Consider the following 27,865-nt stretch of genomic DNA (forward strand, 5'->3'; position numbering starts at 1 on the left):
TTCCAAGCAGTCACTTTTCTCTATACTTCCCATGATACGTGCTGTACAATGCATTTCAATACCACTCATCCTTTATGTCGTTCTCCTGCTCCCTTTACACATCTTTTTAAGACAAGTTGCTTGTTAGCTTTGTCTCTCCTTTTTCTGTTCGATCTCCCCCCGTAACCCTAATCATTTGCAGGGCCCTAGAATACTATATCTCCTTTATCATTTACTCCAGTTTCTCCTATATCCACCCAGTGCAGCATCTGTATCACCAACTGTGGTTCTCTTCTACTGACTCCTGCCCATATCATTTGTTTGTTGTTGGGCCCAGACGCAAGATGCTGATGTTTTGCAAATGATATGTAGTGTAGTCGTGGATTGTCCCTCACTCCTACCTGGGAGCTTTTAAGTCTTAGTGTGTGTGTGTGTGTGTGTGTGTGTGTGTGTGTGTGTGTGTGTGTGTGTTGGTTAGGGATGGTAGTTCTGGTATATGGATGGTTTTGATGTATAATAAAAGGCCATGAAGTGAAACAAGTCAAGAACATTTCTGCATATAAATAAACCATATATTTTCATATACATCAGCTTTTAAACACGTCTAATGTGAGTTTTCAAAGTAAACACACACACACACACACACACACACACACACACACACACACACACACACACACACACACACACACCATCAACAATGAAAATATTCTACATTAATTTAATCTAAAATAATGCCATCTCTGAAGCTAATAAATCATCTTTGTATGTACTAATTACAAAGTCTTTAAGTCAACACTTGCCTGATAACAAAACAGAAGCATGATGATGAAGAGTTTATCTATGAACCAAAGGAGATGATAGGGAGGGCAGGCAACTCTGGCCTTCTTGTGGCTTTACCACAGTGGAAGGTGGGGTGAAGTAAAAACATGACTGGAATAAGTGATAAGAAACATAGGGATGGATTATCAATGGGATGGTGAAGGTTTTAAAGAACTCATGAGTGAGGGACTATACTTTACTAGTGGTGAAGGTTGATGTATGGAGAACATGACTGGAATAAGTGATCAGAAATGAGGGGATGAATTTCTGATGGGGATGCTGAGTTTTAAGGAACCACTGGGTGAGGGGCTGGTGATAGGAGCAAGAGGAAGGGATTTACTGAGGGAGATGTCCTCAAAGATATGAAATGATGCTCATAATACAGTACAAGAAAATATGCATACAACATGTACATCCCATTACAGGTTGGAAAGGAGGCCAAGGAAGGCACTTGGCATATTTTTATATTATAAATATTTCTCTTCTATTCCTTTCTGGGATTGTATTTCCAAACATTTCAGCGTCTTTTCTCGATATGTTATAACAGACATGTAGAAATTCATGAGGGTTTTCAGAGGCATTTTCAGTTTAACAAGACTCCTGCTTCATCCGAGAACTACACCCATGGAAATCCAACTTATAATCTATATGGCCTTTAAAAATATAATCCTTATGAGAGCCCCATGTGTTTCAAAATATGGAACATGACTCAGTACTGCAGAAGAAAGGTACATATCACTTTCTTGTTTTACTAATGGTGCCTCCCTTTTTCTTGTCTTTCCTCCTACCACACATTTTAGTTGAAGAGGAAAGACAACCATTATAACATACAAGTTGTACATTTCCTTCCTTCCTTCTTTCTCTATACATTTGCAGTAAAGATAAGAGATACAATATATATCAATATATATCACTTTCTTAACTATAAACAAATTATTCTTGTTTTATTTTTCTTTCTATGGTACACAATGAAAATGATGAAAGTTGCACATAATACTGTAACTTGTGTTAATTTTCCCTTCACTGTACACACACACACACACACACACACACACACACACACCAATAATGAAACACCCATCTGAAGCCAAATAAGAATTCCCAGGCTGAGGCAAGGAACCTGTCTTTTCTTAGCCATATTGTACCTTCAAGAAATGTCTCTCTCTACAATGCTTGCAACTTTTCACAGCAAACATATTGCACATTTTTGTTGATCACAGATGTAAGCTTGGACTTTCACATGTGGTTCTGGTGAAAATCTATGTTCAAGTATATTAACCCTTTCACTGCTATTTGGCACAACTTTTCTTATTTACTAACCACCCTGAGACATCTTTACTTGTTCAACAGCCACCTCCAAACATTGTACTGGCTGGAAATTGCAAAGTCTATTCTTTTTCATCCCCTGCTCTTGTAGATGTTTATTAAGACTCTTTACATTGCTTTTTGTGGTGTGAATTGTTCCATAGCACAGTGAAAGGGTTAAAAGCTTATCAGTAAGGTTCATCTAAGAAAAGGCTCACTCACTCACTCACTCACACACTCTCTCACTCACTCACTCACTGACTCTCACTCACTCACTCACTCACTCACTCACTCACACACACACACACACACACACACACACACACACACACACACACACACACACACACACACACACACACACACACACACACACACACACACACACACACACACACACACACACACACACACACACACACACACACACACACACACAACCGCATAGTTTAGTGGTCATCATGTTCGGCTCACAACTAAGAAGGTCCAGGTTCGAGTCCCAGGTACAGTAAGGCAAATGGGTGAGCCTCTTAATGTGTAGCCCCTGTTCACCTAGCGGCAAGTAGGTACAGGATGTAACCCGCTGTTCTGTTGTGTGGTGTCAGTCCTATCCAAAGATCGGTCAGTATGAGTTGTGAGCTCTTTCTGTAGGGGAATGACTGGCTGGGTGACCAGAAGATGACCGGACCAGAATAACACACACATGAGATGAACACTAGTTAGCTTGTCAGTGTGGGTTCCATGGGTGCCCACAATGAAGGATGTGTACAGCATACAATACAAAAATTTCATGGATGGGTGACAAATGTGAGTTTGAATTCACAGAGGTGCTGGTGCATGTTGGGTGTGTGTCAGCATGCTAATCAAGGTGGTCTAAACAGGACAGTTGGTTTCAAGAGACTTCAGAAGGTGGGATGGAAGTTGACTTGATGAGCATGGAGTAGGTGAGGAACAAAATTAGGCATCAATGCAAACCTCCACACACAAACACATGCACACTGGAGCAAGGCCTCTTTCCCAATAAAATTCAAGTACCTTATTCAGAACAAACCAACAACAAGCCTTTCCATCACAATTACTCTTATAACAACCATAACTAAAAGGAAGAACAGTGATGTTATTTGCACACAGTTAACATGATCACTTCTTCACATACTAAGCTAATTTTCCAGTTGTGCACAATTCTTTACTTTTCAGTGAGTGTCAGTGTTTCTGGAATCTTAAATATGTCACAAGATCAGTTAACCATAATACAGCAGGTTTTTTGACATAACCACATCTTCCATTGTTCTCTTATACTTTTTAAACAAGAATCTGCACAAATTAAGGAGAGAAATTGAGTTAATTTTGCTTGAGTCTGGGAATTATTTGAGATTTTAAAGTCTAAAATTGCAAGAGAATAAACCATTATGTCTATATGTCAAAATACGATGAGAATGGTAAAGTTAAAATGCTTTCAACAATGACCAATGTGATTTGCATTGCTATCACATCTTGTGCTACATTTATATTTCTAGTGACTGATGATCATGGGATGGGATTTAAAAAACAATGCTAAGTGCAAAATAGGAAAAAAAATCAGCTTATTATGTGAAGATGATACAGACTGTGCTTATTCTCTACATGAGCTACAACACAACTCCCAACACTAAAACAAGCTTAGTAAAGGACCTCATACTCCACACAACAAAATATCAAAGGACCACAACAACTGTAGAGCCAATGGAAGTGTTCCCTCCTCTAGCTGGTCACTATGATAATGATGATGAACATTTTGTTGGTGGTGCCTCCTCTGGCTACATCTGTCATGACTTGGATACACACATTTTCCTCACTATTCAAGAGTCTTACCCCACAATTCCATAAGTCTATATCTACAGTGAGTCAGCACTAGATGATCGCTGAAGACCCATCTGAGGGACTCACCGTGGGGTTTGAGGAACACTGTACTCAGTGACATGGACTCTGGCACAACAGTCTTGCTATCTGAGGGCACATGATCTCATTACTGCTCTCACTGGTTGGTGATCTAGCTTGCTGATTGCCTCACATGCTCTTATCCTGTTTTAGAATGTAGGGCTAGTTGACTCTGCATCCCTGTCAAAGTACACATTTGTTTGCAAGATTATAGACATTATTATTATTATTATTACTGTTATATGACCAGCCTATTTATCCTTCATGGTATAGCATGGATCATTCCTGCTTTCTTATAGCCTTCTCCTCAGGCCTCTTCTTTCTGTGTCAGAGACCAGTTGCATGTCTCTGCCTAGCCCAGCGCTAGAGCCTGGGACCTCTTGGGTGTAAGCAAACCATACAAACCCACATACCAGCAGATCACATAAATATTCTGCAGATACAAACAATCTACTGTCTTACAGTTTGGAAGGAATACAAAGTCAATTTACTGCATGTTTTAAACCTAAGCAAAAGCACCATGGTTCAATCAGCTGGCAAGAGCATCATCCAAAGGCAATGTTTGTGTGTTCATGCATACTCAGGTAGCAATGTTACTGCATCAACACCAAGTATAATCTTACTCAACTCCAGATTTGTCTATTACAAATAACTTACCATACTGAGCCACTGCATGGCCTACAGAGGTGTGACTCTGGTGCCAATGATCATAGGATGATTCATCATCCTATGATTATTTATTATTATTTGGTTATGAAGGAATATACTTTTTTTTTATCACATTTGTTTCTACCCATCATCTTACAAGTCTCTATTCACCCAATGTAACAAAAATAAGTGGCTCCAGTCAGTTACCACTGCAGTTAACTTGCAGGTCTTCCCCCACTCTGTTTCTGAACTAATACAGTTTATAATAATAATAATAATAATAATAATAATAATAATAATAATAATAATAATAATAATAACAATAACAATAATAATAATAATAATAATAATAACACAGTTCACCATCCTTACACTACAAGTGACTCACCTCTTAAGTAACACCATTTCACCTTACCTCACAATACATTTGGTGGCTAGGCTTGTCCTGTTGGTAAGATGAGTGAAGACTGACAAATGACAGTCAATAAGATAACAGTCCATGAAGGGTTCTTCAACACTGACACCAGTTGTGTAGAACAATGCCCTCAAGAAATGTTAGGATGTTCACAGCCTGTTAAAATTGGGTATATGGAGAGCGCAGCATTCATACACACTAATGTGATGCCTCATAGAAACTCAGGAAGTTCACTCTTCCTTGCATGTCTGCAAAAGTCAATATTTACACTTGCACTGATACAGTGAGTATTAAGCAGGTTGTGTTTCCCTGTCACAACCGCAACTGTGGCATCTCCCAAGACTACTCTGGCCACACAGTGCAGAGTAGTGGTGGGAAGAGAGATGCCTCACCACAGCATGGCACATACCTGCACACAACACAATGATGCACATCTCCCAAACACAGATGTTTCTATTATGAGCAACATCATCTGCCATCACAAGTTCATCTCAATCACCATTTCCTTGATGCACAACTACTTCCCATAATAATGGATGATGGGTCATCCATTATTATGGATGGCAGGCACAAGCTGTAAGACCTCTTTTGTTGTTCAGGGTGGAGGTGTGTGCTTCCAGTAAGGCTAGGACCAGGCAAGGGAGCCTTGGTCTGATGCAGGATCTGAGATGGTGGTGGGGACATCAAAGCTGCTCTCTGCTGTCCCACTGCCCTCCGATGTCTCCCACTCCATGAGGGCATCATTGAGCAGTGCCTGGAGATCCACTGGCACTGAGGCAGTGCGCTCATGGTCTGAACATTCACACTTGGCCAGTACACTCCTCAGCAGCTGCAACTTGTTTGTGCAGATAACCACACAGCACGAGTCATTGTCTTCTTTCCTCAGCACCACATCAAGTCCTGATGATCCTGGATGGGAGTCCATGCCCCTGGGCTCCAGCGGAAAGCCCTCTGGTGCCTCCTCAGAGTGGTGGTGCTGATGGAGGGAGGCACCTGGAATACCCTGGGGAGACTTGGGCATGGGATGCTTGTCACACACTGGCTGCTGCTGCTGCTGCTGCTGCTGCTGTTGCTGCTCCTGCTGATGGTGATGGTGATGGTGATTAGTCTGCTCTCTTCTTATACCGGCAGGCTGCTGTTGCTGCTGCTGGCTGTTGTGATGATGGTGGTGGTGCTCTGGTGACTGGGGCAGGGAAGGAGCCTGGGAGTGGGGCTGGTGATGGTGTTGAGTGGATGGGAAGGAAATGGCATGGTGGGGGCTGACTGAGTTGCACTGCATATCTAGTCCAGGTCTTGGTACTGGGGCAGGGGTGGGGGCTTGGGCTTGTGACTGTGACTCTGCAGAGGTATGGCACAGCTGGTTGATGAGGGAGGTTGGGGCAGGGGAACCAGGAGGGGGCTGCAGCCTGGGCTTGGAGGCACAGCATGAAGCATTGTTTGTTTCCTGGTGGTTGTCACAGTTAAGTGAGGTTATGAGGGACGAGGGGGATCTGTTGCCCCAGCCTGTGCGGCAGCAGCCTGAGGGAGGAGTGGACACGGCAGACGAGCCACCAGTTTGTGAGCATGAGGCAGCAGAGGAGCAGCAGGACTTGGCAGCTCCTTCCCACTGACTACAGCTGGGGGATGGGGGTTTGATACCAGCATCTGACAGATTCGGCTGGGGCTGTGGCAGAGGTGGGGGTGTGGGTGTGGATAGGGAGGCCTTACTGGGGGCTGAGGAGGGAGGTTGGGACAATGGGGGAAGGTCTCCAGTGAGCAAAGCTTCAATCATGTTGGGGGAAGAGAATGGGAAGTCAGCTGAGAAGTCTGAGGCAGCTATGTCCACATCAAAGGTGTGGTCTAGGGTTGCCCCAGGAGCCAGGGGACCAGACTCACACTTCACACCTGCCCCAAACACCGGAGAGCCTATCAGCTCCTCCATGGATGGGGAGGACAAGGAACCCATGTCTTCCAGGCTGGGGAAAGATGGGGCAGAAGGACGGCTGGTTAGGGCTGGCAGCAGACCTCCCACCTCTCCTGTACCACACTCTTCAGTTTCCTCCAGAAACTCTGCCACTGAAATCTGTTGATCAGGAGTTTGCAAGCTGCCCTCACTGGGATGAGGAGGATGAGATGGCTGTGGCTGAGGAGGGGGATGAGATGAGGAGGGCAGGGCAGGAGGACAGTCCTTGACAGGCAGGTTAGTATTGAGAGTGAGGGCAGGCAGAGAGCTGGCCATTGCCTGAGGACCACTGACAGGACCCTTGGCAGCCATTTCAGGTTTGAGGGGAAGGGTTTGCTGGGGTTCACTGGGAGCAGAGCAAGTCTTGGATGGGGCTTCAACTTTAGGCTGCTGCTCTTGAAAGTCATCCTTGGAGGAGAGAATCTCAGGGTGCTGGAAACTCCCCTTGTCTGGGACATGAGGGATGTCTTCCTCTGGGGCCTGAGCCTCACCATGGGAGGGGCTGTGGCAAGGGGAACTGTCACTGTCTGCTATGGCATTGCAGGAGCACTCATTGCCTCGGCTTGGATCGCAGTGGCAGGGATTACACTTGCAGATGTCAGCATGTGCTGCAATCTTCTCTAGCAGCCCTCGACTGTCACCAGCCTGAGAAAGGATCAATGTTAGGAGGCACACTTACCACATTATTACTTTCCACCTGCCTGTTGTGAAGGGTAGGCATGATCAACCATCACTTAGTCTTTCACAACTCCCATGAGCTCATCTCTGCTGACATAATCAGGGCCACTTCAATACATATATGGAAAAATAATCACTGGAGAGAAGTCCAATACACAAGCAAACAATGAAACAGTCTCATGGATAATTACTGGAGTTTCCAAAAAGTCATTAAGCCTGGGAACACCTACTAAAAACAATCTTAACAAAATTTCTCACTTAGTAACACCAAACTGACTTTAGGATATGTCAAGAAACTCGATAAATGGAAAAATTTGTAAACTTAATAATGTGAAATAATTCAAAACCTAATTATCTCCAATACATTACACCACACACACACACACACATATGCACACACCTGGGCCAGGGCAGTCAGGGTCTGTGAGTCCTGCAGGAGACGTCCCACAGTGGTGTTGTCTGTAGCCTTGACAATGGGCACCTGTTGGAAGGGTTGAGATGAGCACTATGAGGCACACTGAACATGCAAGTAACTGCAATGTCAAAGCTAAATAAATGGTGGAGAGCTAAAAAAAAAAAAAAAAAAAAAAAAGGGCTGTGGTGGGTGGCAACTTTTTTCACAGTCGAGACCATAAGCCACATTCAACATTTGTGACAGTTTTTTGGTACATTCATAATCTGAAACTGACATGAAAATTCAGTTTTCTTAATGAGACCTTCACAAATACAGTAAGACTGAAAATTTGCATAAAAAAGAAAAGAACATTGAAAGCAAGTGACAGGCTCCCACATCTCCCTCCTCCTTCCTCCTCTCTACCATTCCCCCAATCAGCCTCACCTTCATGTTTGGGTTACACTTGAGGGCTTCCAATTCAAGGAACTCCTGCAGGGTTAGGCTGGTGGGCCCGTCCTTCTCCCCACCGACCACTGGGATGATGGCAAAGGCTGCAATACAACATGAGGCTGAGTGACAGACTGACTGGGTGACACTGCACATCAGTAGCCCCTACCCACTGGTGTTTACAGCCTCATAAACCAACTGATCTCAGAACAGGACTAAATTGGCCAACCTGACTGGAACCTTTTTTCTTTTAATAAGAAGAAAACTACAACCACTAAAATGTTTCACCTACTCCACTTCACCTTCTTCCTTGAGTAATGTTAGCAGTATCTTTTGAAATGGTAATCAAACTTGAGCAGCAACATTTTAAGAGTCAAGGCAATTCAAAGCCATGAAAGAGTGAAGTCTGTGGACATCTCAATAGAGGAGTTAAGAGTTAAGGGCATCTCTGCCTGGTGTAAAGATTAACAACAATAATGGCATTCAAAATAAGAATGCATGAAACTTTATCAGACAACTGCACCAAAGGACTATATTACTTTTATGTTCTGAGGTGGTGGTGGTGACCTGTGGTGCAGGGCGCTGACGACCTCCACCACAACAGCCCCCTCGTTGACCTGACTTGGCCTTCTCTGTTTTCTGATACTCCTTCCCCTGCTCCTGCTGCAAGGAAAGCTGTTATGTAGTGAGGAATATTCAGGAACAAAGGAACATCAAAAATATATTAATAGAATTCTATTTAATCTGATACCTGCTCCTAACACTCTCCCAGATGGAAGGCCACCTCTTATTTTCTTTTCACCCATTTCTTTCTCATACTCTAGTAAGCTACAACAAATGTTTACAGCAACCACAACCTTGCAGAATGAACACATACAATATGAAGACACATTTCGTACAACATAAAAACACTACTGTCATTTGCAGTGATTCACAAAAATATATACATAAAAATAAATAAATAAATAAACAGTAAAAATAAAGTAAAAAAGACTACTCATAATGCTGTTCCAAAGAAAAAGAGAAGTAGAAGATCCAAGAGAAAGACCAATTTAGTTTCAGAGGTGTCTTGATACTCTCTGTAGCCGCCGGCTCGGTATCAGCTGGCTAGTAGTTCCTGTACTTTATTTTGTAGCTGAGTTCTTGTTATGTTCTTATCATGATGGGTCCCAGATTGGGGTTACACTACTGTACTTTGCCATAAGTTACATTACGAGGTTAATATTATACTTATAACATTACTTGGTATGTGGACGGATGAGAAGGCGAGAAGGCAAGTTACAGAGGGATGTTTGTTTACAGGACACCATGGCCTTTATCTAGACCATCATTTTTCCCCTCAGCCAGGTCAGTGCGAGGCAGGGTAAGGGTTGACATAGTTTAATGGGGGTCAAGGGGATGAACTTGGGAATAAACATGGTGTGATGGGTTGAAGAATGAGAAGAAATAAGGGGGCTCTGCCATAGGGGCAGAGTTTTGGTGGCAGCTGTAGAGGCAAGACCTGAGTCGTTCACCACTCTCCAGCTGTGCCACAGTCATCTCTGCCGCAGAGGCACTAGTTCATAAACTCTATGGGGCTCATCTGCCATGTTACGAGGACATGGAGCCTGCTCTGGGATTAAGGTGATTATGTGGCATTCATTACATTCTATAAGGACCTTCGACTGTTCCTACAATTGCGTATGTATTATTTACTTATGTATTAATCATATCTATCTGTGTCATTAATATACTTAGATGTTTCAGTATTTGTTTCAGGGCGATGATGTTGTATAATGTAGTGTTTACAAATATCTCTGCGAAATGCACAGCTACATTGCATTATTGCAGGATTTCCAGTTATATCCTATCAAGTGATGTACTTATGATAACTTACAGGTTTGATCACATCCCAATAAATTGAGAAGTGAGTACAATACAAATGGTTATCAGTCACTCCTTTCTCACACTATGAATGCAACTCATAAACGTGCTTACACTCTCTCCTCCTCCTCCCTCCCTAACTATGACACATCAACTAACTACAGAACAAGGCAGAGCAGCACCTCACCTCACCACTCACTGTTGAACCCTTGCAGCACCCGCCAGTCTGTGCCTGTCCCGGCAGGGCCTCCTGGATGGCAGATGTGGTAGTGGTGGTGGTGGTAGTGGCAGTGGTGGCAGCTGTGGCATCACTGCTGGAGTGTTGGGAGTTACGTTTGGAGGTAAATGAAGGGGCAGGAGAGGAGGAGGAGCGGCGTTTGTGGACGAGCATGTGCGTCTTCCTGGAGTAGTTAGTAGTGAAGGCACGGCGGCAGTCCTCCTCCACACACAGGTATGGCCTCTCACCTGTAGGTGCATTGTTATTAGTAATAGCTCCTCAGAGGCACATGTTCTATATCTACTGTTTTAGATGCTGCACATCTAAGCTTAAATCAATTACATGTTTCAGACAGATCACAATGTTCATATGTCCATTTCCCTCAGTAGTAGTTCTTGGTGGTATGTGTTTTGCTATGTCTAGTGTTTTGGACATTACACATCTAGGCTTAAGTCAATTATGATTAGGTGAACGATAATGTTTATACGTCCTCTGTCCTTGGTGGCAGGTCCTTGGAGGTACATGTTCTTTACAGTTTTACAAATTGTACATCTAAGCTTAAATCAATTAAGTACATGTTCTAGGTCAGGGTTCTTCAAAGTATGGATCACAGGCTCTTGTTCAGTGGACCGCCATATTATAAACAGATACATGAACAACAAGTTAAGTGTACTAGTGTGTGTGTGTGTGTGTGTGTGTACATGAACTGGCTTCCATATTGGAGGCAGAAAGGTACAAAGAAATAGATGTACAAGGTCATTAAAAAAGTATATAAAACAAACTGGGTCATGATGGAAAAAAAAAAAGTTGAAGAACACTGAAATGAACCATAATGTTTAAATGTTTAGTAGCAGGTTCTCAGAGGCACATATTCTACATCTACTCACTCTTCTGAACATTAAACATCTGAGTTTAACCCTTCTACTACTAAGGGGCATCCTTCACGAACCTCCAAAGTAATGAAAAACTGTTTGTGTAGAGACAGAGGAGACAAGACAGAGACAACAGGAGTTTAATGTCTTTTTTAGACTAAAATATTTTTTACACTCCTCTTTGGAAAAATTCATAAAAACATGAAGAGATAATGAAAACTGAAAATGGAAGATGTGGTGAAGCATGAAAAGAGGAGACAGATGAAGGCAAGACGGATGCAGCACCCACCTGTGTGTATCCGTTTGTGGGTCCGGAGATGGTGGCTGACTGTAAACGACTTGCCACATCCATCTTCCTCACATCTGTGGGGAAAGATGCACACCTGTCACTGAGAGAGAGAGAGAGAGAGAGAGAGAGAGAGAGAGAGAGAGAGAGAGAGAGAGAGAGAGAGAGAGAGAGAGAGAGAGAGAGAGAGAGAGAGAGAGAGAGAGAGAGAGAGAGAGAGAGAGAGAGAGAGAGAGAGAGAGAGAGAGAGAGAGAGAGAGAGAGAGAGAGAGAGAGATACAGGCAGGGAGAGAAGAAGAGAAAGAGACAGAGAAGAAGACTTACTTAAATGGCTTCTCTCCAGTGTGGGTGCGCACATGCTTCCTGAGGTCAGAGAGTGTGGTGAAGATCCGCACACATCCATCCTGCCGACAGTTAAAGGTGTCACCGTTGTGGAGTCGTTGGTGGGCACGCAGCCTGGGGTGGGGAGGTGGAGAAGACTTACATGATTACCATCAACATCACCACACACGGATACAGATATTGCAAAATGAGTTCCTCCTCCACACACACACACACACACACACACACACACACACACACACACACACACACACACACACACACACACACTCACATGCCAATCATCAATATCAATCTCTATCCTCTATGATTGCACTAAATGGTCCATCTATCACCACTCATCCTTTGTAAGTCTTTCTCATGACCTAAATTACATCACCATTAACACAAGTCTATCATATATTCTCTCTCTCTCTCTCTCTCTCTCTCTCTCCTCCTCTCTCTCTCTCTCTCTCTCTCTCTCTCTCCTCCTCCTCTCTCTCTCTCTCTCTCTCTCTCTCCCCTTCCTTGTGTATAAAAAAACTAGGACTATTACTGTATATTCTCTCTCTCCCACTGCCTCCCTTGAATGTAAAAAGTAAAAAAAATCTCACTTATTACTCTCTCTCTCTCTCTCTCTCTTACACACCTGTACAGCGTGGTGAAAGGACTTGCGGCAGCCGTCATTCTCGCAGGTGTACGGCTTCTGTTGGGCATGGACCCTCAGGTGGATCTTGAGGGAGTAGGAGGTGAGGAAGGCCTTGCCACATCCCGTCGCCAGGCACTGGAACCGGTACTCTCCTGGTGTTGGTGGTGGTGGTGGTGATGGGAAAGAGCAGTTGCAACTCAAGTGGTGGAGTTATGGCAATGCAGCAAGATTATGAAGGTGTGGTTGTGGTGGTGGTGGTGGTTTATGGTGGTATGGTTGTGAAGGATGAAGGTGGTGATGAATGGATTGGAGGAGTTTATTTCTCTCTCTCTCTCTCTCTCTCTCTCTCTCTCTCTCTCTCTCTCTCTCTCTCTCTCTCTCTCTCTCTCTCTCTCCCTGATTACTAGGCTGGAAGAATGTTTCTCTCTTTCTACTACCCCCTCTAACTCAATAATAGCAGTTTTATCCTGTTGTGGATCTCTCACCACTTCTGCATCCCCTACACAAAAGTTGACAGACAAACATCATCCATAACAACACCAAATTTCAAGACTATGACTGCAATTATGACTTCCAACTGGCAATGTATTAAGAAAACAAACTGGGCATCAAAACGTGAGCGCCATTAACATTACACACACACACACACACACACACACGCACACACACATATATTTGAAGCAACGTAGAAACAAAAGTGAACCAAACAAGACCTAACTCGAGAATTTAAAGCCAAAATTGGATAATAGCAGACAAGGAGACAGGACAGTGCAAATACATTTAACTTCTTTTCATGCATCAACTTTGATGATGTGTGTGTGCAGTCACACACACACACACACACACACACAGAAACAAGAGTGAACTAAACAAGACTTAAACAAAGGATAAGGAAACAGGAGAGTGCAAAAACATGTAGCTTCTATTCTTGCTTCAATTTGGAAAATACAATGATATAACACACACACACACACACACACACACACACACACACACACACACACACACACACACACACACACACACACACTTTTCTTGTATTAACTCAGCAAATACTATCATACACACACACACACATATACACACACACTTTTCCTGTATCAAGGCAGTAAGTAGAATGACAGGCTACATATACAGACACACACTCACCTCTGTGTGTCTTGAGGTGTGTGCGCAGGTTGCTGGAAGTGCTGTAGGTGCGGTCACACCCCTGGTAGGTGCAGTGGAAGCGGCGCGTGGTGGTGGTGTTGGTTGATGGATCACGGGCCTGGATGGTGAGTGTGGCGTGGCTTGGCTCCTCAGGCATCTGCATTCCAGACTCACCTGGGTGGATGTGCATCACTATCTCATTCTCACGGATGGTGTGCTGGATATACCTGTGTGAGGGAAGAGATGGATGTTGTAATGTGGTACTCTCAAAAATGGGATTACAACACTGGCACTATTAGGATTATAGAAGGATACTGTACTATAAAAAAAAAAAAAAAAAAAAAAAAAAAAAAAAACAAGGTTATGCAAAAACTTGTTGGAGTTATGGAAGAACACTAACTGACACTGGCTGGGATAATGAAAGAATGCAATCCCTTGACACCAGGAAACTGCTATGAATTGAGACTGCACTTCCATTCACCACCACAAGAATATCTCTTCTTCAACAGGCAAGTATACATAGTTGTAATATTCTGTACCATGCATATTGTGTGATAGATGCATGACATAAGCTGCAGTGAATAATTACTATACAAGAAGTTAAAGGATAATTGCAGCTGTTTACATTTTTGACACTTTCAAGCTGATAGGCAGCTGATAAGGATCATTATTTCCTTAAACTCACTGTAACAGGTAGCAAGGTATCAGTTAAGTAGGAAGATGAAGAGGTAATAACTTGCACCCATGCAATACATACACACCGTCACCCAAGACACACTGAATTATGCACTCTATGATCCCAGTGCCAAAGCTCTGCTGAGAAATACAATTTCCTTACATCATAGTAGCAGGCAGCAAAATATGAGTAAGGCAGGAAGGAGAAGAGGTAATCAATTGCACTTTTGCAGTACCCAAACAGTCACCCAAGACACAGTGATAATTTACTGCAACATGGACAGCCAGTGTCTTGTTTGGCACTGCTCGGTACTGCCTTATTTTTGTTACAAGTCACCCTTCCCTCCCCCACTTGTCTGTACTGAAACATCCTGAGAGAGAGAGAGAGAGAGAGAGAGAGAGAGAGAGAGAGAGAGAGAGAGAGAGAGAGAGAGAGAGAGAGAGAGAGAGAGAGAGAGAGAGAGAGAGAGAGAGAGAGAGAGAGAGAGAGAGAGAGAGAGAGAGAGAGAGAGAGAGAGAGAGAGAGAGAGAGAGAGAGAGAGAGAGAGAGAGAGAGAGAGAGAGAGAGAGAGAGAGAGAGAGAGAGAGAGAGAGAGAGAGAGAGAGAGAGAGAGAGAGAGAGAGAGAGAGAGAGAGAGAGAGAGAGGAATAAAAAATAAAATAAATAAATAAATAAATAAAAAAAATCTAAGACAAAGATGGAAACAAGGACAGAGGAAGAGAAGTATATTCCTAACTAGTTTCACTGCAGAATCTGTAAAGCAATTCTAGTCGGGCATTAACTTTTGTTCTTATGCTGTACTTCCATTGCCACTGGATTCTACTCTTAATAATGAGAATAAAAGCAGTGAATTACAAGAATGAAACATATTAGTCTAAGTACAGCAGGGCATGTAACATCAAATATTTGTCGCAATGTAGCGTTTTTTATGGCAAATGTGCACTATGGTGACTGAAGAACCTATGGGAAAAAATTAATTGGTTCCAGGGAACCAGAAAATAATATAAAAAATTCCACAATTTTTGGAAGAAAAAACATCAGAATAAACATAACACTACTACATTTGAGATAACACAACAAATATATAGAGGTTTACCATACATGTTACACAACTGTGTAAGTGTTGCACCTTGTTTGTGTTTCTCAGTGATCTTTTTCATGGCCACTGTGATGGCCTGCCTATGCCCTTTTTTCTTTTCAGTCTTCTCAGCCTTCTGATGATCCATGGCTAGTGTAGGGGTTGGTGAGGGGCAAAAATACACAAGGAAATCACTGCAACGTATCAGGGAGCAGACACAAACATTACAAGTTGCATAGCTAACCGAATGTTTACTTCGTTACTTCATGGAAAGTGGCAGATAGGTGGGCAGTGGCTTGCACAGCTGGCGAGTTAGTCTTGTGAGTTTTAGTTTGTTATTCAAGTTAAATTTAAAAAAAAATTTCAGTGTGTTATGGCAGCTGTACGTTATAACGTCTGTGCGTTGTCGCATACCCCACTGTGTGTACCAGGCTGATTTCTCCAAAGAAGGGATAAGCAAGACTTAACTGAGAGAGGCATATCTACCTAAGGTCTTCAGAAGAACTGAATTCTCCTCCTCCTTTTCTGCTATGCCTTGTCTCAAAGAATAAAAGAAAAGAACAGAGGAGAGGTTCCTCATTTCTCCCTCTATACCTTTTAGCAACATTCTTACAAGAGAGGAAAATAGAGAAATGTACTTTGCTTCTCCCTATCTTACTACGTGGCTAGCCATTCATGGGTATTGTTGAGTATAATACAATAGAAAGCACAATCACCCATATTCTCATACCACATGTACAAAGAACTGCAATAGTTTCTCTTCAAGCAACATGAGCTGAAAGACCTTGACTTCAGGTACTACATGACCTCAGTACTGTGGCTCCACCTGTGTGTAATGTAGTAATAGAAGGCACAATCACCCCTCTCCCTCTAGCTGCCTACCACACATACAAAGAACTGTCACAATTTCCCTTCAAACAATGGAAGAGATGGATGACCTTGACTAGACATGAATCAGGCACTGTATAACACCAGTGCCATACCTCCACCTGTGCGAGTAACTGGTACATGTGCTCACCTGAGACAAAAGGTGCCTCCTTCATCACCTGCACAGCACACACACACACATTAAGCACCAACATCCCTTCATGTCTCCAACACCCACAACACCACAAAGAGCCCTTCAGAAGTAACAGATCCTGCAATGACACAGTCTTCTTTCTGTGTATGATCACATGCATGGAGATGTGTGTGTGTGTGTGTGTGTTTGTGTGTTTGTGTATGTATGTATACGTGTGTGCATGTGGACAGGAACGGTGACAGTATCTGCCTATCAGTTAGTAGTCACCCTTATCATGGTTATCGATGTCTGTCTGTCTGTGTGTGTATGTGTCTCTACAAGTCTGTGTGCGTGTGTGTGTCTGTGTATGCATATAGAATGGTCAAGATGTCATGCTTTCACAGTACCTTTCCAGTAGCAAAGAATAAAGAGAAGAGTGGGTGATGCTGGTAGTAGTAGTGGAAAAGCAAAGGAGAGGAGGAGGAGGAGGAGGAGGAGGAGGAGGAGGAGGAGGAGGAGGAGGAGGAGGAGGAGTGTTAAGCATTCATCTTAGAGATAACACTCAAACATTCTTTTAACATATTCCATTAACCTTGCCTCAGTTTTTCTTGATCTTCACACAAATGAGGCAAACTAAGAATCAAAGACTGGACTGGAAGTACAACTATGATAAATGTTGTGGAAATAATAAGCAATGCATAGAGGAAAGTTGTAAAAGTCTTATCATTAATGAACCACACTCTTAATGTCCTTTTTTCTTTCCAAATATTAATTATAACTGATTTATGGAAAGCATACCTTTTTAATATACTTTGGTAATTACTTATGTTACAATTCTTTTTTTACTGAAACATCCATTATTTTATACTTATGATCCTTCTTTCCTTGGCCACTTATGTACAGAATTGTATCAACATATTTTGGCCAAGAGCAACAAAATCACAGGAGAGAAAGAAAAAAAAAGAAAAAAAAACCCTACTGAAGATGCCAAATGCAAAAAAGCAATTAAAAGGAGGATGGAAAGGAATATGATTGCACTGAATGAAAAAGTAGTGCTATTCCTTCATTACATTATTTTCTGCACTGGAAAATAATTCTCTAATACTGTGCAAGGCACTGTAGAATTAGATATTGAGATCTCTACTTGGTACAGAGGACATGACTGCTGTGAGTCAGGTACTGCTATGAATTCAATGTAACTGACTGACCTGGGCAATCACTAGACAGTCTCTCTTGTGAAGATAACTTGAGGATTCCTCATGTTATCACTAACTGATGTCCTGGAGTGCACACTGTGGTGAGGTGATTCCATGAAAGGGGGATATATATATATATATATATATATATATATATATATATATATATATATATATATATATATATATATATATATATATATATATATATATATATATATATATATATATACACACACACACAGGGTGTCCTGGGAGGAAAGTCATATATTTTCAGAAATGAAAGATGAAGTCATTCTAAGTGGGAAATATTTTTTGGTGAAAAAGTTTCAATGCCATCGTTTACAAGTTACAGGACATTTAAATATGGACTCACCTCAGTGGCAGGTGGCTGCACATTTACTACAATGATGCACTGTGTTCTTGAATTCAATTAAATCTTTATGAAAACCTTGATGTGTAATCAAGTAACATCCTCAAGATGTCAACACACACCACAGCTACCCTTTCCTACCCCCATCCCCCCGACCTCCTGCTCTCAGTTCTTAGCACTTCCATATTAAAATGCCCTGTAACTTAAAAATATGGTATTATGAGCATCTGACCACAGAATATTTCCAACTTGGAATGACTTGATCTTATGTATCTGAGAATATGCGACCTTCCTCCTGGGACATCCACTCACCCAGTATATATATATATATATATATATATATATATATATATATATATATATATATATATATATATATAGATAGATAGATAGATAGATATATATATATATATATATATATATATATATATATATATATATATATATATATATAGATAGATAGATATATATATATATATATATATATATATATATATATATATATATATATATATATATATATAGATAGATAGATAGATAGATAGATAGATATATATATATATATATATATATATATATATATATATATATATATATATATATATATATATATATATATATATATATATATATATATATATATATATATATATATAGATAGTAATATATATATATATATATATATATATATATATATATATATATATATATATATATATATATATATATATATATATATATATATATATATATATATATATATATATATATATATATATATATATATATATATATATATATATATATATATATATATATATATACGAGGTGTGTCATTAAAGTTCCAGGACTGGTGCCACACAAGTTTTACGATTTCACATCCAGGCTACAAACTATAGGTTATCTCCTTCGAAGTAATCCCCCTGGCACCGCATGCACTTGTCCATCCTTCTCTGCCAGGCTTGCATGCACTGCTGGAAGGATTCTTGCGGGATGCTCCTCAGCTCCGTCGTCACGGCCTTTTTGATGTCGTCCGCATCATCAAAACGGGTCCCCTTCATGACCTCCTTGAGCTTGGGGAAGAGGAAGAAGTCGCACGGAGCGAGGTCAGGTGAGTAGGGCGGTTGCTCCAGCACGGCGATGTTCTTCTTGGCCAAGAACTCTCTGATGCTCAGGGCATTGTGAGCAGGCGCATTGTCGTGGTGAAGCAGCCACGAGTTGCCCTGCCACAACTCCCGCCTCTTCTCGCGCACTGCACGAAGCAGACGCCGCAGTACTTCTTTGTACACATGTTGGTTGACTGTCTGGCCCTGTGGCAAGAACTCGCAGTGGACGATGCCCCTCACATCGAAGAAAGCGATCAACATGACCTTGAAGCTGGACCTGGACTGCCTTGCTTTCTTCGGCCGTGGCGACGCCGGACTCTTCCATTGAAGGCTCTGGCGTTTGGTCTCCGGGTCGTACTCAAATACCCAGGACTCATCGCCGGTGATGACTCTCCTGAGCAAGTCTGGTTCAGTTTCCAGACGCTCGAGGATGTCCTGACACACCTGCATGCGTCGTCCCTTCTGGTCATCGTTCAGGAGTCTCGGCACCATCTTCGCACAGACTTTCCGCATGCCCAGATCTTCAGTGATAATCTTCCACACGCTGTTGTGGTTCATGCCAAGCTCATCTGCGATCTTTCGAACAGTCAACCGACGATCGTCACGCACCATCTGCTTGACACGCTCAACATTGGCCTCATTCCTGCTCGTTGAGGGTCTTCCACTCCTGGGGTCATCTTCCACGTCCTCCCGGCCCTCTTTGAACCTCTTGCACCACTCAAAAACACGTGAGCGTGACATTGTCTCATCCCCGTACACTTTTTGCAGCATACCCAGTGCTTCTGACGGCGTTTTCCCCAACTGCACCAAAAACTTCAAGTTTGTTCGCTGTTCAGCGCTCATTGTTAAACGACCTGCAACAGAGGACATGATTTTAAAAGCACGTAAGAAAAAGATTAGTGACTGTAGAGGGTTGGGAGCGCAGTTGTATACTCCAGAAGGATTACTTTGAAGGGGAAATATGGTGGTTTGTGGCTTGGGTTTGAAATTCATCTTTTAGGACACCAGTCCTGGAACTTTAATGACACACCTCGTATATATATATATATATATATATATATATATATATATATATATATATATATATATGTATATATATATATATATATATCATTTGTTTTGTTATTTTTTTGTTGTATAGTGAATTTTCAGTTTTGATTTGCTGTCAAGCTGAGATAACTGACAGTTTCTACTTTCATTCTTACCGATGGGAGAGTTGTTAGCCCTCCTAATATTAAGGCTATGGATTTATGGTCTTATTTTGATAGAATAATGAAGTTATTATATGTTTTATTCACCATTTAATGTTAAATATTTCCATAAGAAAAAGCTTATATATTTTGTATAACAATTTTGTCAATGAACTACTACTACTACTACTCCTAGGGGTTGATACCCTTGAAGTGATACACATAAAGGGGTGACTGGCAGCAGGGTGGTGATGGTGGTGGATACAAGACCTTGATGGAAAGTAACAGACTATGGACCTCAATGAACACTTCACAAAAACACAACTATCAGAGTAATGAGTGCACTGCATGGGAACTCCAGTCCTGCCCCCCCTCCCTCTCTCTGCCTCCTCCATTATGGTATTGTGCTCATAACTTTTAATAGAATCTGAATTTCTTAACTTAAAATAGCCCGTGCCACTCCTCAGACCACAAAAAGGATTTACACGTGACCTGAAGTTCTGTCAAGTTTAAATGATACAGGAAGACAGACACATTCAGTTGTTTTATTCATATCCATTACACTCAACTGTTCTAAGAAATTGTTGAAGTCCACACATCTTTCTATTCATCTGTGTCCCTTCAATATGCAAGGAATAAAACAACCTGTTTTGGGGGATGTTACTGAAGTGTATATATTTTTTTATTCATCCATGTTCCTTCATCATGCAAGGAATTAAACTAGGTAACTGTTATTTTGGGATATTATTGAAGTGTATGCATTTTTTCAGTTCACCTGTGTTCCTTCACTATGCAGGGAATTAAACTAAGCAACCTTTATCTAATATGTCAAGCTTCTGTTCAAGAAATATGGTTTATATCAACACATTTCCTGTACAACTAAGTATGTTCCTCCTTCCTACTGGGAAAAGATAAGTGCAAGGACTGTCATGTGTGTGTCTGATGCCTTTTTGCAGTTCCCCTTATTTTCTTATGTAACATTCTGGAAAATGAATATGAAAAAAAATTAATTCTATTTTTGGTCATTACTCTCCATTACTTAGAATACCTCTCCCTTCCTATCAACACACATATACACATACACACAGACAGACAGCAGCTCACCTCCTTGGACCTGTGCCCAGCTGAGCCTGCCTCCAAGTGTGTGTGTGTATGTGTGTGTGTGTGTGTGTGTGTGTGTGTGTGTGTGTGTGTGTGTGTGTGTGTGTGTGTGTGTGTGTGTGTGTGTGTGTGTGTGTGTGTGTGTGTGTGTGTGTGTGTGTGTGTGTGTGTGTGATAATAATAATAATAATAATAATGATAATAATAATAATAATAATAATAATAATAATAATAATAATAATAATAATAATAATAACAGTAATGTGTGATAATGATAATAGTATGTAATGATAGCAGCAGTGGTAACTGTAGCAATAGCAATGTGATAATAATAATACATGTAATAACAACAACTGTAATATCAATAATAGCTGTACAGTTAATATCAAAACACAAGTAGTAAACAAGAGTCTTATATATTCTCTACCTACATATATATGTATGAACAACACAGCTCATGTATAGCTGCTACTCTTCATGCCTTGCAATGCTATATATAGGTACACAACTATGAGGACAATGAAAATTAGTCTGTCACCACAATTTATTATCTCTCTCTCTCTCTCTCTCTCCTCTCTCTCTCTCATCTCTCTCTCTCTCTCTCTCTCTCTCTCTCTCTCTCTCTCTCTCTCTCTCTCAATATTTGATATCACAATGTTATTGATAATTTTGTGTTTTAATGAGATATTCATTCATCATGATTGTAAGTATATGTTCTTATGACTTGTATGGACCATAACCTAAACCGCACTCATTATGCCTTATCTAGACTCTGTATTTTTGTGGTCAATTAACTCTAATCTATACTTACAATAACTTTGATACTTAGGCAAACACACATTGATTTTACAAATTTTCAGTGCAAATTTTAATATTTTCCTTTAATGATTCTCTCTCTGTTTTGTTGCACTTTTGATCTTTCCTTGTACTGATTTCCTCCCCTTCTCTCTGGCAGTGTTGCAACATTCTTAACTGCCTTGAAATGCTTGTGGTGAGTGTGACTGAGTAAGGCATATAAGACTGAGTGTGTTGGAGAAGGCTGACCTGCTGTGATGACTCCTGATGACAGAAACATAAAGAAGCAGCTGTTTTATTCATTATTTTGACTTCACTCACTATTCTCACATAAGTGTCTGTGTTTTACTCCACCCTGCAGCAAATTACCACAGTGAGGTAGGTGGATGAGTAATGTAAGTAGTATTTCTCCTGGGAGCACATGACAGCCACACTCCTTTGTTTCAATTACATGAGTGTCCCAGTGACATGACTCTGCTTCAAACTATTCTCCCTGAAAGACACCTTATGTCTCACCTCTGCTCATACAGCACATGACAAGAAGAGCCAGTCATGTCCTTATCTATTTCCTACCAGGGATGTAATAAATGTTTTCTTTCTTATGGTTAATGAAATATGCACACTTTTCTTGAACTCGCCTTTTGGCTGCAGGAAATGAGCAAGGAGAAGAAAGAAACAAGGAAACACCACACGTCAAAACAGCACAACTCTTGCATAAAAAAAAAAAAAAAAATGAAAAGAAACCATGTCTCTAGTTTATATGTATCTGTGGAGGAAAGAGGAATGGCCACGCATGATAAGGCTAAGTGGAGAGCAGCAGTGAATGCATGAAAAAAGATGTGGCCTCGAAGGGGGGGGGTACTTCCACATCTAACTCAATCAGCTGTTTGGTTCAGTATCTGATCAAACATTTAATACTGATGCTGGGATTACTGTGTATTGTGCATTATCACAAGTGGTCCTCTCTCCATTCAAGGATTTGTGTTGGGGGATAATTGGTGGTAATAAGTAAATAAGTATATTTCATGCAGGGAGTGCCAAGTGTAGGCCTGATGGCTTCTTGTAGCTTCCCTAGCACCCTCATGTTGGTCTGGTACTTATATGGATAGATAGACAGGTGTACTAGTATAATATTGTTTCCCATCTTGTATGCCTATGGTGGCAGGTGACCCTGTCTCCTTCCCATTTCCATTACATGACATTTATGAGGGATTACTAGCATTAAAGTCCATTACCCACATTCTACTTTATGTGTGTGTGTGTGTGTATGTGTAACAAAAGTACTCTCTTGGCACCACCACCATTACTACCTTGGTCTTGAGGAGAGCACCTAACAACAGTGGTGTAGCCAATACATGACACCAAGAGGTGTGGGTGTGTGTGTGTGTGTGTGTGTGTGTGTGTGTGTGTGTGTGTGTGTGTGTGTGTGTGTGTGTGTGTGTGTGTGTGTGTGTGTGTGTGTGTGTGTGTGTGTGTGTGTGTGTGTGTGTGTGTGTGTGTGTGGCAAAAACACCTTTGTTATTAGTATGCTGAGTCAGATGGTAAAAAATATTAAAGTATTACAAACCAAACAATATATATCTGATTACAAAAAGAACAGGACATTAGCACCCAGGTATCTCCTCCACATGTTAACAGTATACCAGAACACCAGACGTTAAAACCATCTTGACAACAACAGTGGCAGTGGCAGCAGCAGCATTCTTGGACATGCAATTTTAAGAAGAACAATTTATGAGCATAAACCATTTCTTGTCTCTTTCTAGTCCTGGTGTGTCTTGCATGAATTGTTTCAGTTCTACCTTAAGATGAGTTACTATGAACTCTGAACTCCTTCTCAAACTCTTCAGTCTTTATCCTTTCAAAATGATATGGCATTCAGTGTTCCTTTCCACACATTCCACAACTCTGCAACTTACAACACTTGAATTGACTCTCATGCTACTCCTCTCATACGATTCCAATGTTAATCATTTCGTGGCTTTTATTGCAAAATCAACAGTTTTGTGGGTGGTGAAAAAAGAAAAGAAAAAAATGATATGCAGAGGAAACAGTTAAAGAGATTTATTCAAAGCACCCCAAAATCTGTCAGAAAAAAATATTTGGTACTCTTTCACCAGTCCTAACATGACTTTTCTTAACCTTCTCATTGGATAGAGCTTCTCATTCTGAGTAATTTTAACCCACCACAATTTATTTATAATGCTGACAGCAATTTTTTTAAGATTTATAAATTCTTTTTTGGAGAAGCAAGCTCGCCTGCTCCTGTGACAACGCTGGGAAGTGACACACCCATACATGTGATGGGTAAGTGGGCAGTGATCTTCACCAGTGAAGATGAGTTTGTCTGTGCATGCATATGTCACATTTGTTGCATGAGCGAAATTAGTCACGGTGATTGGTTCTTTTGTTTGAGAATGTAGCTACTGGCCAATTAAAAAATACAAAATCAATTTAGCCAATCACAGCATTTTATTTCATCCTGAGGAGGGAGAAACAGCTCAACCTGAAATATCTGAATTAGTCTGAGGAAAATGTCTATCTGTGGTGGGTGTCATCAAGATTACTTCCAGTGCATCGCCCGATTTTACAAAAATTCTGAAAAATATCTAGCTTCCCAGTATTGTGGAGTACCCAAGTGCCACTGAGAGTGTAAGTAGAGCAAGGTCCTGATGATCCGAGCAATCAGTTTCCATTCGAACTGCTTGTATAGTGAATTCACATATAACAACAACTAATGGGAAAAAAATGGGTTAGTTTTGGTGAGCCTTGTCAAAGGTAAGTTTTCATGCTAAAACATATAATACCAAAAATATATGATATCAAACACATTAAATGTATCTATATTACAAATTTGTTGATAAAACAATCTGAAAGAGAAAACAGCATGCAAAGAACATGATTTCATATTAATCAAGCATATAAAACGTGCATAACACTCAACAATGCATAATTAATGACAGAAGAATGCATGGTAGGTAGGAGACAGGGGAAGGGTGTGTTTCTCCTCCTGTGCTCACAAACTAATCCCTGTACACTTGAATCATCATACACAGCCAGGATGTGTTAGCGGGAGGGTGCAGGAAGGCAGGCATTTTAAACTTTATAATTATATTTGCCTCAGACTGAAGCTCATATCATCAGATTTTTTAGCTTGTATAGAGAAAACGGTCCTTAATTTACTGATCTCATATCATCAGTTTCTCATATATTGGATTCTCGTATAGTGGGACCTCCCAGTACCGGGAAGACAGCCAGGGCACCATTGCAAGGGAAAATTGCTTCAGAATGCAAGCATGCTGGCATGGAAAGTGCTTCTTTTTGTTAGTCATCGGCTGAGCCACCATTGGGACCACAGCACGGTGATTAAGTGTTTGAAAATGTCATCGCAGACATCTATCAACTGGCACTCGTTCTGTACCAGAGTCACTGGTGGCCTCAAGGAAATAGACAAGATGCTAATCATGTGACAAGTACAGGAGAGGACGTGTGCTGTCCCAGGATTGGCTGTTTGTGGGAGGACAGGGGGGGGGGGGGGGGGACCATGTGCTGTCCCAGGTTTGGCTGTTCAGGGGGACAGAGTGCCTCACCAAGAAGAGGTTCTTTGTGCTGCTGATGGGCTCAGTGGGTCAGGCTGAGCAGCAAGATAGACACGCTTCTCCCACTCATTGAAAAATATATCCACCATGAGTCTGTGATTGTGAGTGGTCAGTGGGAAGCATACAAGAAACTTACACTACTTATAAAAACGGAACGTCTCTGGAGAGACATGAAAGAGTGGGTGAAGCACTCAGGTATACAGAGCAGGATTCTATACCAATACCTGGCCCTATATTTACTTGTCAAGATGCACCAAGAGGAAACTCTTCGCCGTAAGATTAGTTTGGTTAGGTTAGGTAAGGTTAGGTTAGTTTGGGTTAGGTGGTGGTGCGTGACAGCCTGCTGGCGGCCATGGGAGAGCGGCAGCCAGTCCTCTTGGGGGAGCATTGCCAGTCAGTGTTACTGCTGTAGTATTTATTTGTGAGGACCAACTATTTTTTCTTGGTAGAATTTGGTCAGTTTTGTATTAATCTGCTTTTTGTTTTTATTGCAAGACATTAATTTTTGAGGGAATGGGGAGTCGGGAGGAGCTATAAAATAAAAACTAATGATTTGTGGGTAAAAACAACATGCAAATTAATTCAAAATGGGCCACAAAGTAACAGAAAAAAAGTTCCCTCTGAAATAAAGACTGGTGAAAGAGTAAAAACTAACTAAATATTTTTGTCTCCCAACTTGAAACGGTCAAGAAATTTAATATTTAGCTAAGGTAAGGCATATAAAGGCTTAGAAGCAATGAAATGCATGTTATGTGTACTAGAGGCAGGCCATAACAAGATACCCTCATTTCCCTTCTATCCAAAACTAGGCAAGCCTCCCTCCAGGACACACACACACATACACACACACACACACACACACACACACACACACACAATCATTTCCCTTCTATCCAAAACTAGGCAAGCCTCCCTCCAGGACACACACACACACACACACACACACACACACACACACACACACACACACACACACACAGCACACACACATACATACATACATACACATACCAAAACTTCCTCTAGGCCACCCTTCCGCACGCACGCTGACAAACATCCAACGAGGGGAGGCAGACGTGACAAGAATAGGAAAAGATTGACTAGATGAGAAGGAAGCACGGTGGAAACATACTCATATGTAAATAAACGAGGCACTAAATTTGATCCACAAGAGAGAGAGAGAGAGAGAGAGAGAGAGAGAGAGAGAGAGAGAGAGAGAGAGAGAGAGAGAGAGAGAGAGAGAGAGAGAGAGAGAGAGAGAGAGAGGGGTACATTTTCGTGAGAGAGAGGAGAGAGAGAGGAGAGAGAGAGAGAGAGAGAGAGAGAGAGAGAGAGAGAGAGAGAGAGAGAGAGAGAGAGAGAGAGAGAGAGAGAGAGAGAGAGAGAGAGAGAGAGAGAGAGAGAGAGAGAGAGACCTAGACCTTCCTCTCTCTATTTCTACCCAGCACTAAATTAAAACTATGTAAAAAGAAATGCATTTCCATAACAGGCATGAAAAAGAGAGGGATACACTTTCCTCTCTATTTTTACCCTCTTACTCACCCCGCGTTCTCATCTTGCTGTACCCGCGCCTCTGTTCCACTGGACTTCGGCAGCAGGAACTTGTATCTCGGTGGCGCAGCTTTCATCTCTTCTAGTGTGTCCCTGCCAGGTGTAAACGTAACACTGCACCTGCCAGCCTGGGCCATCGCCGGGCCGCACACACACTCCCTCACAGCTTCTTGATGTACACTAATGTCCTTCGCTTAGCTCCACAATAACAAACGCTCGGCTCGCTATCGTACCACCGGCGTAAATTCTTGTACTCTTTTCACGAATGTTACAAAATAATAGTATGTTCCTCAGAA

The 27,865-nt window shown here is 41.4% G+C and overlaps 1 protein-coding gene across 1 annotated transcript; it reads right to left on the minus strand.

Annotated features, from left to right (window-relative positions):
* Positions 1-525: 525 nt before the first annotated feature.
* LOC135108487 (mucin-2-like) lies at positions 526-27,814 on the minus strand. The gene is given in 11 exon segments (XM_064019562.1): positions 526-7,673; positions 8,107-8,187; positions 8,545-8,651; positions 9,087-9,210; positions 10,598-10,875; positions 11,789-11,862; positions 12,110-12,241; positions 12,756-12,766; positions 12,768-12,907; positions 13,905-14,131; positions 27,561-27,814. Coding segments are annotated over 11 exon segments (3,282 nt in total). The 5' UTR covers positions 27,707-27,814; the 3' UTR covers positions 526-5,711.
* Between the last annotated feature and the right edge of the window lie 51 nt (positions 27,815-27,865).

Source organism: Scylla paramamosain, chromosome 17 (assembly GCF_035594125.1).
Source record: "Scylla paramamosain isolate STU-SP2022 chromosome 17, ASM3559412v1, whole genome shotgun sequence".
Taxonomy (NCBI): domain Eukaryota; kingdom Metazoa; phylum Arthropoda; class Malacostraca; order Decapoda; family Portunidae; genus Scylla; species Scylla paramamosain.